General features: G+C 42.6%; 1 protein-coding gene across 3 annotated transcripts in view; it reads right to left on the bottom strand.

Annotated features, from left to right (window-relative positions):
• The window catches only part of IGF2BP3 (insulin like growth factor 2 mRNA binding protein 3), a 114,780-nt gene that overhangs the window by 20,528 nt on the left and 76,599 nt on the right, over positions 1-17,653 (bottom strand). For all 3 annotated transcript variants that reach the window (XM_084858559.1, XM_084858560.1, XM_084858561.1), the window contains 4 exons: positions 15,000-15,134; positions 13,373-13,495; positions 7,895-8,030; positions 6,140-6,271 (listed from right to left, as the gene is read on the bottom strand). In XM_084858559.1, coding sequence (XP_084714685.1) covers positions 6,140-6,271; positions 7,895-8,030; positions 13,373-13,495; positions 15,000-15,134 — 526 coding nt within the window. The remainder of the gene's footprint in view (positions 1-6,139; positions 6,272-7,894; positions 8,031-13,372; positions 13,496-14,999; positions 15,135-17,653) is intronic.

The following is a 17,653-nucleotide window of genomic DNA, read 5'->3' as shown; positions in this document are numbered from 1 at the left end:
TTGAAATCCATCCACCAGTGAAGGGATTGGGCAATGTGGTCCAGAATTCTGAGTCTGGTTTAACGAGCGTCAGTCTTATTGTGGAAAACCTGGATAAACCAGTTCTGCATGGGCTGCATTCTCAATCAAACCCACTCTGCTACCGACACCATCACTGCCACATGTCCTAATAGATCCTGGATGTCATACGTGGAAACAAGTCTCTTTCAGTATAGAGTGTTTGCCAACTGTACTGAACTACATGGTCCCAAGGAAGATAAGCACGGCCCGTAGTGGCATCCAAAAACGCCCCTATGAATGTTATAGTTTGGGTAGGGGATAAACTGGATTTCTCCTTGTTGAGACAAAGTCCTAGAGCATGGAGAAGGCTCCGAACAAAATTGACAGAATGAATCATGGCCTGTTTGGAAACGCTGACCGGGAGCCAATCATCTAAATATGGGTAAACTTCAATGCCCTTGAGCTGGAGAGATGCGCAGGCTACTGCCATGCATTTTGTAAACACCCTCAGTGCTATGGCAAGCCCCAAAGGTGGCACACGGAACTGAAATGCATCTGGTCCTATGGAGAAGGAAAGGAACCTCTGGTATGACTTCAACTGCTATGTGGATGTAAGCATCTTTGAGGTCCACTGCTGCGAACCACATGCCTTTCTAAAGGAGGGGGAGGATTGTTGAAAGTGTAGTCATTCTGAATCTCTTGTGTGTGATAAACTTGTTTAACTTCCGCAGGTCCAAAACAGGACAAAGACCGCTGTCCCGTTTTGGAACTGTGAAGTAACAGGAGAAAAAAAGTCTTGTTCTGCTGCTCGGATGAAATACGCTGGATGGCTCCCTTCTGAAGGAGGCACTCCATCCCTAGGTATAACGCTACTGATGGCGGGGTCATTCGACCGGTTCCCACTGGAGGGGGAGAAAATTGAATTCGATCTTGTAACCATGTTGAACAATAGCCAACACCCACTGATCTGAGGTTATCGCATGCCAAGTTGGGAGGAAGAATGAAAGACGATCGTGAAATTGTGGGCCTCGGAGGGGATGACCAACGTGAGCCAGCACTGAGTCAAAGACACCGTTTCGAGGAGTTGTCCACCTTATTACAGGAGGTACAAAATCTAGTAGCAGAATACTGCTTCCTTTGCTGGTACTTCTGCAGCTGGTTCCAAGAGGAAGGGTCTGCGACTTGCTTTTGATAGTATGAAGGCTGTTGTCTAAACCAATGGCGAGGTCTGTATGTCTGTTGTTGTAGAGGTTGTCCAATTCCCATCTTCTTAGCTGTTGTTCTGGCCTTTTGCATGGAGTCCATCTGGTCATCCATCTTAGAATTAAACAGGTCTTCTTCATCAAAATGTAAGTCCTCAATTCTAGAATGGGCCTCAGGTGTTAGTCCTGTGGACTGGAGCTATGCATGTTATCTGAGTGCCACTGAGCCCACCATTGACTTCGTGCTGCAATCTGCCTGATGACGCATGGTGTTGATCATTGGCATGAGAGTCTAACTGCCTCGCCTTGGAATACTCTGGATAATTCCCTCTGATATTCCAGCAAGTAAGAACATAGGGAATCCATTTTCTACCACAAAAATAATTGATAATGGGACATCACGGCTTGGTAGTTAGCTACACAGAGTCCCAATGCTGCTGATGAATAAAATCTCCATCTCATAAGGTCTGAGCCTGCATCCTTCCCTGAGCTGATTCGACTATTATTGAATTGGGACATGGGTGTTAAAAAATCAATGTGGCATCCTTCTCCTGCACCTTGTACATTGATTCTAATCTTTTAGATGTAGGGGCCATTTAAGACGGGGCAGACCATGTTTGTTTCACTGTCTGAAGAAGGGTCGGTAGGAACAGGATCGTTACCGGTACCCAAGACTCGGAATACACCACATCAAAGACTGGATCCTGGACCTTTCCTGTCTGCTGTTGCACCTCTATTCCTAATGACTGTGCCATTCGTAGAACTTGTTTTGCAAAATGGCCCATATCCACCCAAGGAGAAGCTCTATCTCGAGTGCCCACCACATCATCTGGAGAAGAGAGAGATGGTGGAACAGAGGAATAAGATGAAGAATCTGACTGATAATCTTCTGCTGAGTCATGAGATAACTGAATGTTTACTCTCTTCCTGCACTGGTGGGGTTGGTAAAGGATGACTTGGAGGGCTCCCATCCATGTTGTCTCTAGCTAATTCTAAAGAGGTGGAGTGAGGAGGCACCGGTGGTGGCGGCTGAGAAACGTCTGTCTTTGGAAGGTGTGAAACAGAAGCTAATGGACAGGATCTGTATCAAGAAGGTGCTCCTAAATATCTCGCACAACTGTAGAACATATCATAGACTCTTCTGAATGACCAATCATTACATTGATAAGACCTCAGGGGAGGCATGGACCAGCCCAAGTATGGATCCCACTCCCACTGAGGACAGCACGGTCTACTGCAGTAATCCTCATCATAACAACGAAGAGGTGACCAATACCGAGAGACAGGTTCCCCATGAGCCACTGAAGCATGTGTTCTCCCATATCAAAAGGCTTGTAAATCCTTGGTCATGGTATTATGCCTCCAGAGAATGGGAGCATCGGTCCTGAGGACTGACACTGGGTTTATGTCGAACAGAGGTAAAATCTCTAACCTCCCCTTCCGAGACCATAGATGGAAGATCCAATGGTACGGTGGCAGTTGGTACTGAAGGCAAGGTCAGGATCGGTGAGTTCAAAAGATGTGAAGGAAGAGGGATCTCCGACTGATGCTCTTAGTGGAGTCTTTTTAATCTCTTTTTTCTTCCTTTTTTAGGCACAGCCCCTGTCGCTGGCTTACTGCACTTTGTCTTTTTGGATATTTTCTTAGCCATTGAAACTGCCAGTGTACAGCCAGGAGTTGGTGGGTCTGATCTCTCCACCTCAGAAGAGAAGGAGAGGCTAAGTCAGAGTTTGGCATCTTCTTAGCTCCTGTGGCGCCTGAACGAGATCTGGACTTCTGGATGTCCACCATTTGAAGAGCCTTTTGCCACAGAATCACCTTAAGTCTATCAGAACAATTTTTATGGGCTTGCTTGGAGAAAGACTGACAATGGTCGCAGGTCTCCAAGACATGAGCCTCCTCCCCAAGACAAAGAAGGCATAAAGAATGGTGGCAATTTGCTGCCACAATGGACGCACTTTCGGAAGGGGGCCTTCAATGCCATACGCCGATAGGATGAGAAAAAGAGAAATACTAACTAATCTAGCCTATTTCTTTTTTTTAATAGTAAGAAAGGAAAAACAGTGAGAAGTCAGAAAAGATGAACAGACAAAGCAAAAGAAAAAACTTCAGCAGTCTAATCCTAGAAAAAACAGATGAAATTCCAGGAGAGGCAACCGTAATGGCGGTCAAAAAGGAACTGAGGAGAACAGTGGGAACCCACTCGGACATGCGCACTGGGACAGTGGGGGAGGGTTCTCACCAAAAACAGTGTTCTCCAGCTATGGTAGAGCCTATATGTGTGATGTACCGAGACCACAAAGAAGAACAATATATAAACACCTTGTCTTAAATTCTTAAAGAAAGTATTTCATAACCTAAAGCTGTTCAATTTTTCAGAAAAAAACAAAAACGGTCCTCAGAGAATTTTCCAAATGTTTCCATTTTTCCAGGCCTTCACATCTCCAATTAAGAACAATGAAGCAGTCAGAGCCGCTGTAGCCAAGAATACAGTTTTAAAAAAGCTGTTCTTCCCCACATTTTCTTTAAAAACCCCAACAAAATTAAAAATAGAAGAAAACAGCAATAATTTTTTTTACTTCCTGACCCCCAAGGCAATTAATATCAATTAGTGAAGATTAGGGCAGTTTTAGCATAGGCAGTTATGCTTTCTGTAGCATCTCTAGCAAACTCTTATGGTGACACTAACATTACAGATAATCTCCAGTTAGAATATTAACTGGGCTGCAGCTCAGTGGTGGAGCACACACTTCGCATGGAAAAGTCACAGGTTCAACCTCTGGCATCTTAAATGTTAGGGCCAGGAAAGACTCCTGCCTGAAACTGTACAGAACCACTGCCAGTCAGAGTAGACAATACTAAGATTGACCAATGACTTGACTCTGTATAGGGAAGTTCCTATGTTCTTCCAGTAAACATGACGATATGGATAAAGACTATATACCAAAAGAAATGAGAGCATAATGTAATGACATAGGCATTCTACGTATTACCCATGTAAGTAAACATACAGAAAACAACAGAAACACAAAGTGCACTGAATCATAACATTCTCTCCATAATGCCATGTCATTAGCCATTGTCTGTTCCAGGAATTCCTACTGGTATGAGGTGAAATCAGGAGTATTTCATAGAACTAAGGTATATATCACAAGAGTTACATTCTCTGAGATGGCTTCTTACTGGGCAGTCTAATGTTTGACAGCACTTTCCCCTTTATTCAGAACAAGAAAGCACTGGCATCTTTAAGAAAAATGTAAATATTTTAACCACGTTTAGTACACATTTCAAAAACTCTCAGCATTGCCTTCCCTTTCACCACTTCTATCTTAGAGCAGTATCTTCAAATTTCAGCATATAAAAAGGCAAACTTCCATTAGCATATTACATCCCATATCTAAACCTTTTCTAGCCCACCTGGCTTTTTAAAATTCAAGTTAGTGAGGGCTCCATTTAGCAATAGCATCCTAACCAACAAGGGCAAGATTTATTCTCAAATGTCATTGGCTTAGGCAGCAATGGACTAAGGAACAAAGGCTGTGAGTCACTTTCTCTAACATTGCCTAAAGGGCCATCTACATCTTTACTTCCCCTTTCAGTGCAAACTCTTAGCAAATTACACTACTAATCCATGTTACAAATGGGTCAAACAAAACACAAAACTCCAACACTATAGCCCAAACATGATTCCCCTCCCTGAACACTGCAAATTTTATAGAATCCTTCTGGCAAAACAGACACTTCCCCAAGAGGTATAAGTTGGAAACAAGACACTAGGAGAGAGTCACCATTTGTTTCAGCAGCTCTGCTCTGGAAGGGCCTCAATAATCCACATTAATGCACTGATGGAACCTCCTGGACCCTGGGCCAGCCCACAACATTTTTCTGAGGCAGAAAGTCACATTTGGATCTCCTTCCATTAGCTAAAATGGGGTACAATTCCCCAGGAAGTTATCTTACGTAAGCTTCATTGCAATGAAAGCACCATGTCAGAACTGTCCCTCTGATTCTATAGCCCTTAATGGCTTCCAAAATCCGTCCTAGTCTCATGGTAGGCTGCCTCTACCTAGACCTACTTAATTGCAATGATGCACAAATTGTTGTGCCCATCCTAAATGCTAACTTTCCCCTACACAGTGGGCGCATTCACACGACACGCCAACCCATGATGAGTGAGACATATGGGTTGTTTTGCAAACAACCACAGTGCGTGGTTGGTGCACCAGCCAAACGATCAGGATTGGCGTAGGTTGATTCCCCCCTCCTTCCCCCTTGGCCCACAAGCCGGCTCCACCCAGTGTGCTGCCAAGTTCCCTGTCCATGCTCTGATCGCAATCCCGATCTGAGCCCTTTCTTATTTTTATTTTTGTGTAGAAAACAGGGCCCGAGTCACCAGCAACCTGTTTTTCAGGGTGCCTGACACACCACCTCCCAAATGCATTAACTGCTTCTAGGACCCCCCACTTAAAATATTTCTTGGCAGCCTTTCAGGGCAGAAGCCCTCTACATTCATTGTTGATCCACATGGTCACGTCCTTATTGTATTTGCCACTCTTCTCCAGTCATCTAATATAAAAGGTGAGTCATCTATTCAAGCAAGCCTATTGCATGCATTCTCATTCAGTTCTTGTTTATATATTGCTCAGTGAACTCTCAGATCAGAACACATGCTGAGAGATAGCCTAGTTTTCCACTACAACAAGATGAGGCTGGACAGCCATCTGTCAGGGGTGCTCTGACTTGGATTCCTGAATTGAGCAGGGGGTTGGACTCGATGGCCTTGTAGGCCCCTTCCAACCCTACTATTCTATGATTCTATGAACCGAATGAAAAGCCACATTGTAAATTCCCACTGAGTCACAGCTACCAGAGATCCAACATCTCAATGGACAACAGCTATAACCAACCATCCACAATACAAAATCACAGATAATTACCCCAAATGGAGGATATGAAGAGGCAGCAGCAGCTGAAGCAACACCCACTGTGGGAGGTGGTATCCCTGAAGAAGAAGGTGGGAATAGACCCAAGGCATTCAGATTTAATCCTGGAATTAAATGTGCTTGAAGCTGCAATGACACAAGAGATGGTTTACCCCTACCAATTTTTAAAATCTTAAAGATATTTTTCTTGTTTAGGAGGCAAATTTTGAAATGTTTAACCCTAACCTGACACTTAACTTTGCCAATAATTCATGTCAAAATCCTGTATCAAGTTTTTTTTTTAAAGTTCAACATCTGTCACTATTCTGCTAGAAGCAATTGTAGTCTGACTCTATGAGCTGTTGTGTTAGCAAAGAAGTACTTGAATAAAATGCAGCACAACCCCTCACCTTATGGTATTGCAAGACAGCCTAAGCAGTATTCCAATTCCAAGACAGCCTAAGCAGTAACTGTGAAAAGCAACATAGCCAAACTCATATTCTTTTAACAAATTTAATGAAATATTTCCCAACAGAGTCACTACAACTTCATCTTCACATGTGGTTGAAAATGTGGAGAGAAGAGACCAGGACTAGGTACAAAGGAGAAATAGAATTGCAAACTCCTCACCTATTCAACATCTTTTAAGAACTGAGGTTCTCCTGGAGCCCTCTTATGTGGAAGAAACCCAAGAAAATGATATAATGTACCAACTAGTTACAATAGGGTGCAACCAACAAGGAAGACAGCAAGGTGAACTTGCCCCTTGTGGAATGGATTGTGCTTACACCAACAACTAGAATAATAATAAAAAGGATGACTAGGGTTGTAGGGTTTCATGTGGGAATTTTTTCATTAAAACTTGTGGAAAGAATATCAGCTATTCACTTGTAAACCACCCAGATAACTTGTAAGCCAGTCAGATAACTTTTTTTACTGGGTGGTATATAAAATATACTGAAAATAAAGAAATAGGCTAGCTTGGTGTCTGACAAAGTATTATAGCATTTTGACACTCCATAAAGTCTTCAACTATTGTGCATCATCATTAACCAGTAAATCAACCTATATTTGCAGTGCCACAACAGCAGCAAAAGCCCAAATACATAAGAATGCTGATTTGGGCATCCTGTGATGACTCAGAGAAAGGGGCAGTGAGCTTCTGGGAGCTTCAGCTGGCTGACCATGTTGAGCAACAGCCAATGAAGCCTTTGTGGCTGGGCAATGTGTGATACAAAGGATGAAGGTCCCTTGCCTGCAAGAACTGGTGTAGCTACGGTCTTAAAGCAGGGAAAAATGCTCAGCAGAGGAACAGAAGGGAGAAAATTCCTGAAATATTACCAAGTTTTGATCATGCTGTTTATAGCCTGTCTTTTGAAGCCATGAAGGCTGGGAACATTTTTTTTTAAAAGATGCAAGTTAAAGGATGTTGCTTTTTGCATGAAATACCATGCTTTCACAATGTACTCAGGGGATACATACAACCCTGATGATGACTTTGTAACACAACTGTATGGGGAAGGGCATTTTTCATGGACTGGTTGAGCTCTCACTGTAATGAATAAGATCAGGTTTGGTGCTTGTATGTCTTTAAGATTTCTGTACTGACTTAGTCGTCCTACCAGAAAAGACAACTATGCATACTTTCTCTATGAAGCTGACAGTAGGGGATTCAACCCTTACCTGCATGCCTTCTTCCAATTATCTTATCTGAAGGTGAATCAGATAAATGACCAACTTAACCCCCCGCCTTGTAAGAAATGCACTTACATTCATAGCAGCAATATCATTTTCATATGACTCCCTGATTTTCTTCATTATTTCTTCCTCAGCCTTTGCACATGTTTCAATACTGCCTTTAACTGTAATGGTCCTTTCTGGATTATATAGCGTCAAGTCCTGCAATCTACAAATCAGAAAGCAGTTAACTGATTTGCATGTAATGGGTAGTATTTAAAGCTGGAAACAGAAAGTAAGTTATACCTAGAAGACTTCAGGTTTACACTCTGTAGGATATCCACAATCCAAACAAGCAGTTGCTGAAGCTCCAGGAGAGGCCGTCCCTGGAACTGTTACCTGTGGACCCCAGAGTCAAGAATGCCTGGCAGCCAGCCCACCTTCATGCATAGAATAGCTAGGTACTACTAGGCTGCCCATTACTGAACAAGTATGACTTCCTTTTTGAGCTATATTTGGCCCAGAGCAACACTCCAGAACTGGATGGTTGGGAAGGGGGCATGTCCTATGCAACAAACTAGTGAGATGTGGCCTTTCCACCTGCTTCTTATACTTCTTAGCCTGCTGTAGTGCTTCAGGAAAAGCACAGCCAGAATTCTTCTAACTGCAGGAGGTAGTGTTCGGTAGGCAATGAAGGAGCTGGAGCTTTCCATTCTGCTAAAATTTGGCACTTAACTAGTTCAAAGATATCCGTCTGTTTGCTAAATGACAATGAGTTCTCAAATTAGTTAAGTGCAAAATGCAGTGTTCTATGCATGCACATAAAAGCACAAACATAATTTGTTGTGACTTGGTTGGTGTTGTTCACTGTTTAACATTTTTATTTCAAGAGATGTGTTGTGTTATGGCTGATGCAACAGGCTTCACAATTCAGTTCATTTTTATTCCTCTCACCCATAAGATTGGCAAAACCAAAAAATTCTGAAAGTTATATAGTCCAGACAGAATCAAAGCATATCTAATTTACAAACCTTTGTTAACAGTCTTTCAACAGCAAGACATACCAAGATGAAATTACTTTTCCTCTCCATGAAAGCAAAAGGCTCCAAATCATATTTCACCTACCGTATGTATCAATTATGTATCAATGACCCAAGAGATGTTTTAACTAGAGCAGAACATTACAACTAACTCAATGGATGCTACATGGTAAAACTTCTATTTTCCTATTTAACAAAAGATTACGCTTTTGATAATCAGTAGGAAAAAACTTCCAACAAAAGTGAAGCTCAGTAGATCTCGCTCTTATCTTATTTTCTGATGTAAGGAGCAAATGCAGAGTTTCAAATCCATAATGCAAACCATTACAGCATTCTTTCACTACACCAGTGCTCCTTCTCTCCAGAAATAAGAGGGGCATCCTGGAGAGAGTTACTCCTGTTGCTGGACTCTGGAGGCAAAGCTGATCAACCTGACTTCCTGTCTCCTCTGGTGGGGGAGATCCCCTCCCAGTCTGAGACTTGCTACAGTTGGATGATCCTCTAAAAATGGAGATGGTTTACTCACTGGTGAATTTCTGTTCTCACTGAGTGAAGGAGGCCAGCTAGCTTGGGAAGGCCCAACCTCTCAGCCCTGGAGATGGGGCCTTCCCCAAGTTAGCTGGCCTCCTGAACTCGAGAGAAGAAAATACTGTAACCAACTGGGTGCCATAAAAAAAAAAAGTGAAAAAATCAAGTGAATTACAGCCTACCAATGTTTTTCTTCTATCAACCAACATCTCCAACAAGGAGAGCACTGGAGAAACAGTGAGGAGAAACTGAGGACAAAAGATAGTGCCTTCCATAGATTCCTCAAAAGGCTGACTTTCCTTCGAGTCCGACTTACCTCCTTGGACTCTCTCCTCGGAAGGCTGACTTTCCTTTACTGTAGTATCCAGGGGGTACTACTATAAAGGAAACAGACCCCTCAATCCTTTACAGGAGCGGCAAACCAAAGAGAGATGAGTGACAATAGGTTGTCCTCCTTTCTTCCAAAGATGTTCTGTTATCCTTTGGAAAAGGACAACAGCCTGAAGAGTCTGTCTGCTGTTGAACAGGGTTACAGAATTTGTTGCAGAATCCTGTGCCCAGGAGCCACATCTGTGGAGGCGAAATTTATTTTATTATCTTTTTATTGTGATGAACAAAGGCTGAGACTCAGATGCACTTGGTGGCCTTACTTATGTCGTCTAGGGATGCTTGCATCGGTGGCCGCAGATATGATGGCTCCTTGCAGAGGATGTGTGAGGATTCCTTCTAATACAGGCTGTTTTTGCACTGGTAAGCAAGCACAATCCACCCCCTAATCCAAAAAACCCAATGAGGCTTTAGAAACCTTCTTAATCTGAACTGAGGCAACAAAAATGCATCTAAAGCCAGAAGTGTGTCTGAGACAGATCAAGAGCAGTCTACAAGCATCTGAGGTTTACCAAGTCTTCTCCCAAGAACTCCCAAGATTTGGGACAAAAGCAAGGAAGACAAAGTTGTTGGGATCTTGGAAACACAGAACATTCAACATGAAGGGCAGATAGATCTGTCTGAATGACCACTCTGTCCTTGTGAAAAGCATACACCTTAAGATACAGGGCTTCTAGCTCTGAGACACTCTGAACCAATGTCAAGAACAAAACTTTGAGGGTTAGGAACAACAAGGACAGACTGTAGATGTGCTCTGAGGGAAACCTCCCTGAAACACCGGACAGTAAGTCAGAAGAAACCCTTCTGGGAAACCTAAGATATCCTACCACAGAGACTATCACCCTTGAAATTAAGGCAGCAAATGGAATAACTACCAGGGACATTTGGATGGGCCCAAGGGTTCATTAGGAGGCAGTTAAGATTTCTTAACAATGGCAGAGACAGATTTTCTGGAAAAGGGGCTGTCTCATTCTTCTCTCACCTCTTCTTAAAAAAAATAAAGTTAAAAAATCTGGGAAGGTATAACTTTCACCCTAGGGAGTAGTCCTTCTGCCCCCCCCCCCCCCGACTAACCCAATCTCTGTTGGGGCTTTTGTGCTACCACTGTGAATTCCAACACTTTCAAGTGCCTTGATTATGTCAGGCTAGAATAAGGCTAGGGAACATGGTGCCTGCAAGCACCAGTGTGTCCTCAGACACCTTTCTTGGTGCCCTACCCCTCCCACTTAAAAAAAAAAAAAAATCTTACCGGCAGTTAGGATTGCTTCAAAGCAAGTTGACCACATGTGAGGCTTAGAGACATTCTTAGGAAATTAAGATGGTGGGTAGCAGGAAGCCAGCAGGGGCTGGGGGAGCCAGCTGGGTGCAACACTTGTTTAGGATACTGGGACTCAGACTCCACCTGTGCCTTGTATTCTGTCTTTGGGGCAGGTTACTTGTCCTTTGTGACTAGCTATGTCTCCCATGGCAGCCTTTTGTGGTGGTGTCCAGGCCAGTTTCTCAAATTGCCAAATGTGCCCATGGGCCTCCCAAAGTTGCCTACTCCTGGGCTAGAAAAGTGCCAACAGGACATGGGCACTGGTGCCGAGGCTTCCTCCCTGGCTGAGAAATGGACCTATGCGGCAGGTTCCGGTTATGATAACCCTCTCCCTCCGCCGATCAGAAAAGACAGACAAGGAATAGTGCAGGATTTCTTATTTGAGCTGGGGTGATATTTCCTTCTAGATGCCTAGGCAGAAAAGAAGGAGTCAGATGCCCCAAGGAGAGAGTGGGAAAACAGTAAGGCCTGTGTGACGGCTGGGGTGTGGTGGAGAAGGTAGTTTGTAAAAATCAGTTATGGAACTCTGGGTGGAATGAATCTCTCTCCAATGATGGATGGGAAAGACGGAAACCAAGCAGGATCACGGGCTTCATTGCCTGCACTGATTACCCCCATCCTGGCTGAAGACAAATTGCAGACATGGGGCCACTGGCTGCAGGTAGCTTGGAAAAGTTTCATTATGCCCTTGGAAGTTAGCACCAAAATGCTCCTTCATCAACCCGTCCAGCCAACTCAACATAGCCTGCATTGTTGACTTCGCCATTATTTATAGTGGTCTGGGGAGACATTTGTTCTCTGCCATTTGAGAGGAAGGAAGAGAATCCACCCCCCCACCCCCGAGGGATGGGTGCCAGCCTGAAAAGCTCTCTCTTCCCTGAGTATACCATCAACATGCCTACAGGTACCCTCAGTAAGGCTGGTCCCTTGATCCTGAAACATTTTTTTTGGTCCATCTCCCTCTCTGCTAATTAACCTGTCTCTTAAAGGGCAAGATAAAAAGACAGACAGCAAAACAAAACAAAACTTAAACTTAAGCCTGAACATGCAATGGCTCTGTTACGGAGAGCCACCGAGGAAACAGACCAAAAATCCTATTCTCCTGTTGAAAGCAGGGCATGAACTGAGAGGGAATATCCCCTCCACGCAGAGGAAATAAAGCATCAGATTAATCAGCTCTGTCCCTAGAGTGTCCCGAGTCATTCTCTTCACAATATCCTCCTCTGAAGGAGAGGGCATAGTTTGGTTACAAAGTGCTGTGGATTTTTTTTTTCTCACTTTAACATGGGTCAGAATGGAGAAGAATGCCAAAATTATGGAGAAGTATTTAAATGGCAAATCCATAAAGGAAGTTACAAATTTTGGACCACAGCCAAATTTGAGTATGAAGGGAAAAAGTGTTCCTGATGACAGGTATGCCCAAGACAGGCCATTGAAAATTCCCTCAGATGGCTTCAAATAATCAGCAGTACTGAAATACTGTGACCAGCAGGTAGAATACAGAGTATGGAACCTAGAAGTCCGACTCAGATTCATGTTCAGTCACAAATACATAAGGGCCTTTGAGCTCTCTCTGTCTTTTTTCCTATCTGCAACCCAACAACAGAAGATCGCTTCATTACTGGGCTATTTGGAGGCATGACAGTTATTACAAAGCAATATGCATGTTAGAAGTGATATATTAAGTTTGAGCCAATGGAGTGTAATGTTCAGCCAGGAAACATTAACATCTGTAATTAATTCCAGAGGGTTAGCCGTGTTACTCATTTGTAGCAAAATCAACTGAGTGTCCAGTGACACTTTAAAATATGGCAAAATCTAATAAGGACTAGAGCTCACATCATTTATATGTGTATAGAAAACGTACATTTGCAGACAGTGGAGTCAAAGACCATAATCTGCAAAAGGTAACGGTAGGTCTGTCACATTTCTATGCAGAGCCAAATATATCCAATGAGGTGCACTTGAGTAGCTTACTTGAATAAGCAATGGTATGAATGCAGTTAACACTAGCTTTCAGGAAGCCCTGTTGGCTATTATACTAGTTCCCGTAAGTGCATCATTTGTAAGTTACTGGCTCATCATATGGTTTCCTAAAACAGGTTTCATCATATCTATCAAAAGTGGATTTGACTGTCGATTTATGGACCTGTTCTTTGAATTGTTTTAGCTCTGCAGTTGACACCTAGCAGAGGAAACTCTTAATACTTTAGCTACATCCCCCTCCCCCTAAAATATCTATATACACACACATACACTAACATGCATCATTTAGCAAAGACATAATTGAACACTTACGGAGATATTGTGATTTTAGTGTCTGTGTCCTGTTCAATTTTCTTCAAATTCCGTCCTTCTTTGCCAATAAGTCGACCAACAAAATTGTTATGTGCTAGTATCTTCAAGGGGATTTCTTCTGTACTGTAACCAGTCCACAGCAGAACTGTATGAACTCAAGAGTCTCATAATTCACTATCAGCTATAAATTAAGAATCTGACTCATTTCTCAATGAGTCAGGCTGAGATAGTTAACTATATAATCAGGAAGCTCTCAAACTGTCGTGGCAAAATTGCTCTAAGTCAAGACAAAACCTGTTGGATTTCTTCAAGTATAATTAATAGTACTAAGCATACTTAATGATAAGGCTGTTTTGCAGAAGGAATGTTTCTGACATTTCCTTGACCCTGGAGCAACTTTCCTTCACACCTCGTAGCCACAGATTCTTCCCAACTCTGGACAAAAATCAATGCAGCCTGCATCTATTAGGCATCATATATTCCCTGTCTCCAAGGAAAGCTTCTGGGTTTTTTTTTCCTACCTGATTGCATACACAGACTGTCTGGGCTACCACCTTATCGGGGAAGGGGGAGAAAGAATAAAGAAGGAGTTTGTATGTACTCCTTTATACACCAACAACTACATTAGCTCCTTCGGCTTTGGTTACTACTTGTCACAATAGGGCTTACGGAAGGAGAACACAGGTGTACTCCTCTTTCTACTTCATAAGTGACAGACTAACTGGAATGAAAGAGGAAGGGTAGGGAAAAGAGAAGGTTGTCCTCCCCCATGCTTCTTTCACATATATGAGACAGATTCTTATGTTACAGAGAGTGACATGGCTTCTGCATCTCCCAAGGTTCCTGCAATGCTGCCCCAGTAACAACCACAGAGGAGGCATAAAGTTCAATGCTTCCACCTGACACACCTAGATTCTGTGCTCCTATGTTACTGAAGGGGTATGGGATGGAAACACAGTGCTATGGTAATATAAGAATTGGCCTAGGGAGTACCTTTCCTTTTTTCAACTTTGTCAATGTTAATTTGAACAAACTAAAAAATCCATTGTCTGCACATGGGCGCTTTAAAATTATAACTTGTATTAGAATTTTGTTCTCTCATAAAATAATTTGCATTAGCTTCAACTGTCATAACAAATGCCCGTATTTCAATTATATCTGTGCTGTTGCTCAAATCCAAAACTCTTGCATCTCAGACATTGTTTACTATATCATTGCTAGGTGGACTGGGAATGATCCCCTATGGTAAGTTGTATGCCTGGTACAGAAGAATATGGGCATTATCATCACTTATATATGTTTCATTCCCTATTTCAAAGTGTTAGAAATTCACTTGAAAGTAAGTCAGTCACCCAGCTTCTATACATGTCTTCTTTTTTTTGGAATTAAACAAAACAGGTGCTGAGAAAGGAAACAAAGAGCTTTGCCCTTCTGTCTTGGAACTGCCCATCAACTAGTTCCTTCTGCCGTTTTGTCTTACATACAAACATAGCATAAGGATAAAGACCTGACATTCCTATGGGATCATCTACTGTTTTATATATAATACTTACTACTGTTAATTATCTATTTCAGATACAGTATTTAAAAAACCTTATACATTCTTAATAAAACATTCTTTACTCACAATTTAGTATCTTGAGCTTCCTTCTGCATTATCTCCATGATAATTTTGCAAGCAGTTGAGCACCCTTCTGGAGTAGAATGGATTGTAATTGGTTTTTCAGCAGCACCTGCATTTTCTTTACGATGAATATCAATTCTGGAAAGAAAAAAAGAAGTAAAAATTTTGTTTGCAGTTTTCAGGAACTGTTCCAAGTTCTGTACTAACAGATCACAATTGACTATGAACCAGCATAAAACGACTGATGAGCTGGGTATGGTTATGCATCCCCCATTCAAACCAAAAGATGCATCAAGGCAATATGCATATTGTAATGCAAATGGGGACAGCCATTTGCCATCAGCTGTAAATGCATTCATGTATAAGGATACTTCTGCGCACATTTCTCCTCTGCTAGATCAGGGCAGTGACAACTCCTGGAGGAGGTCATTCTGTTTAAGCTTCTATACCCAGCCAAATTCCATGGCTTGGATCTAGGATTTGCCTTGTGCAAGAGGAAGAGACTTTCCACAAGAGGAAGGGCTCTGCTTGCAGAAGGTCCCTCTGCCCGATTTTTGGAGATACCCCCTCCACCCATGCCAGAGCTCACCCAATCAGCAGGGTCTCCTGACTCTCTATGTTGCATTTTCAGGGGGCTGGTTATGGGAATGAGGGGGTGGAGAAGTCTACTTCTGCCAGTGCAGTTCAACCAGCATAAAACTGGATCCAACCCCATATAAATAAATCATATTCACCCACAATCATAAGACTAGATTGCTCAAGATGGTAACTTAATAGGAAATTTGGACAACTTCATTAAGCATCATAGCCAGGCAGCATCTACATCTTGCAGCACCTTCCTGTAAGCCTAAAAAAATCTCAAGCTCTTTTCTCTGTTGCAAGTGCCAACAGAAAGATCCAAGTCCTGGTCAGTTGCTTGTTTGTCTCAATGTTAATAGCACTGTTCCTCTAACAAATCTACTAATTCAGCAAGTGGCATCTTTCAGATCTGCAGCAATAAGTAATTCTAGAGCACCAGCATAGTTCAGTGAACAAAAAGGTGCTATATTTGGATTCAAAAGAAACAGACAGCAATTCCCAAAAGCTATTACCACAAAATGGGTGTCAATATAAGCAATGAAATGCAGAAATGATTCACTTGCCTCAGTGAATGCTAACTAAAGGCAGAACATAGCTCAATGTTACTGCTTGCTCCAACATAAGATAGTTAAAGTTGAAATACAGAGTCAAGATTTCATTTGACAGCTTCCCTATGCTCAGTTTTAATGGGAATACCTTACAACCCACATTGACCCAGCCCAGTCATCATACTGCCGGGTCAAACCATGGTTGAAAATTGCAAGCACCCTGTAGGCTTGTCATGTTTCTCCCACCCATCTCCAACTCACATTTTAACTATGGTTATTAGTTTCTTGTTATTTATTAAATTTATATCCTGTCTTTCTCAAAAATAATAAAAATATAGTGCTCAAGGCTGCTAACAATGATAAAATTGAGACTGAAACAAAAGCGTAACTATAATGTAACATAAAAAAATTAAAATACAACAATAAAAGAAAAAAACAGCACCTAAACCAATAAAACCTCCTTTGGCAACAGATTGGCTTGCGTGTTAAAGGCCTGCCTGAAAAAATATGTCTTTGCCTGCTGGCAGAAGGACAACATAGCCTCCATCAGCAGGGATTCCAAAGCCTGGGAGTAGCCACTGAGAAGACTCTCTCTTGCGTTTCCACCAAACAGGCCTCCGATGGCAGCAGGACCAAGACAAGGGCCTAGCAGGACCTTAAAGCCTTGGCAGCTTTGTATGGAAGAATGCTGTCTTTCAGGTGGCCTGATCCCAAGTCATATAGGGTTTTATAGGTCATAATCAGCACTTTGAGTTGTGCCTAGAAACAAACCAGTAGCCAGTGAAGCTGTTGTAACAAGGGAGTCACATGCTCTCCGTCATCAGTCCCAGTCAACAGTCTGGCCTCAGTATTCTGGACCACCTGAAGTTTCCAAACACTTCTCCAAAGGCAGTCCCGTACAAAGCCCATTCCAGTAGTTCAAACAGAACTAAAGCATGTTTTGCTGTGGCCAGATCAGACATCTCTAGCACTGGGCACAGTTGGAACACTAGCCACAGCTGGGCAAATGCAATCCTGGCCACTGTCAAAACCTGGCCATCCAGGTTCAGGGCTGAATCCTGGTGTACACCTAAACTGTGGACCTGTGTCTTCAAGTGGCAGTGTGTTACCCTACCCAGCATTGGTTGAATCCCTATTTCCTGATCTGCCTTTCAACTAACCAGGAGCACCTCTGTCTTGTCTGGGTTAGGCTTCAATTTGTTCACCCTCATCTAGTCCATTACAGACATCAGACAGTGATTTAGATCTAGAATAGCTTCCTTGGATTTAGATGGTAAGGAGAGATAGGGTTGGGTGTCATCAGCATGACACCGAACTCCAAAACTCCAAACAACTTCTCCCAATGGTTTTATGTATATGCTAAATAGCATGGGGGGGCAAGATATAAGATTAAGGGACACCACAGGCCAACACGTACAGCGTCAAACAGGAGTTCCCCAGCACCACCTTCTGAAATGGCCCCCTGCAAGAAGGACCAAACCACAATAGAACAATGCTTCCAAGTCCCATCAGAAGGTACCATAGTCAATC

This window comes from Heloderma suspectum, chromosome 5, assembly GCF_057233095.1.
Source record: "Heloderma suspectum isolate Gila_16-S chromosome 5, 16-S_ref, whole genome shotgun sequence".
NCBI lineage: Eukaryota > Metazoa > Chordata > Lepidosauria > Squamata > Helodermatidae > Heloderma > Heloderma suspectum.
Note: the sequence above shows the minus strand (reverse complement) of the source record. Positions and strands in the feature narration are given on the sequence as shown.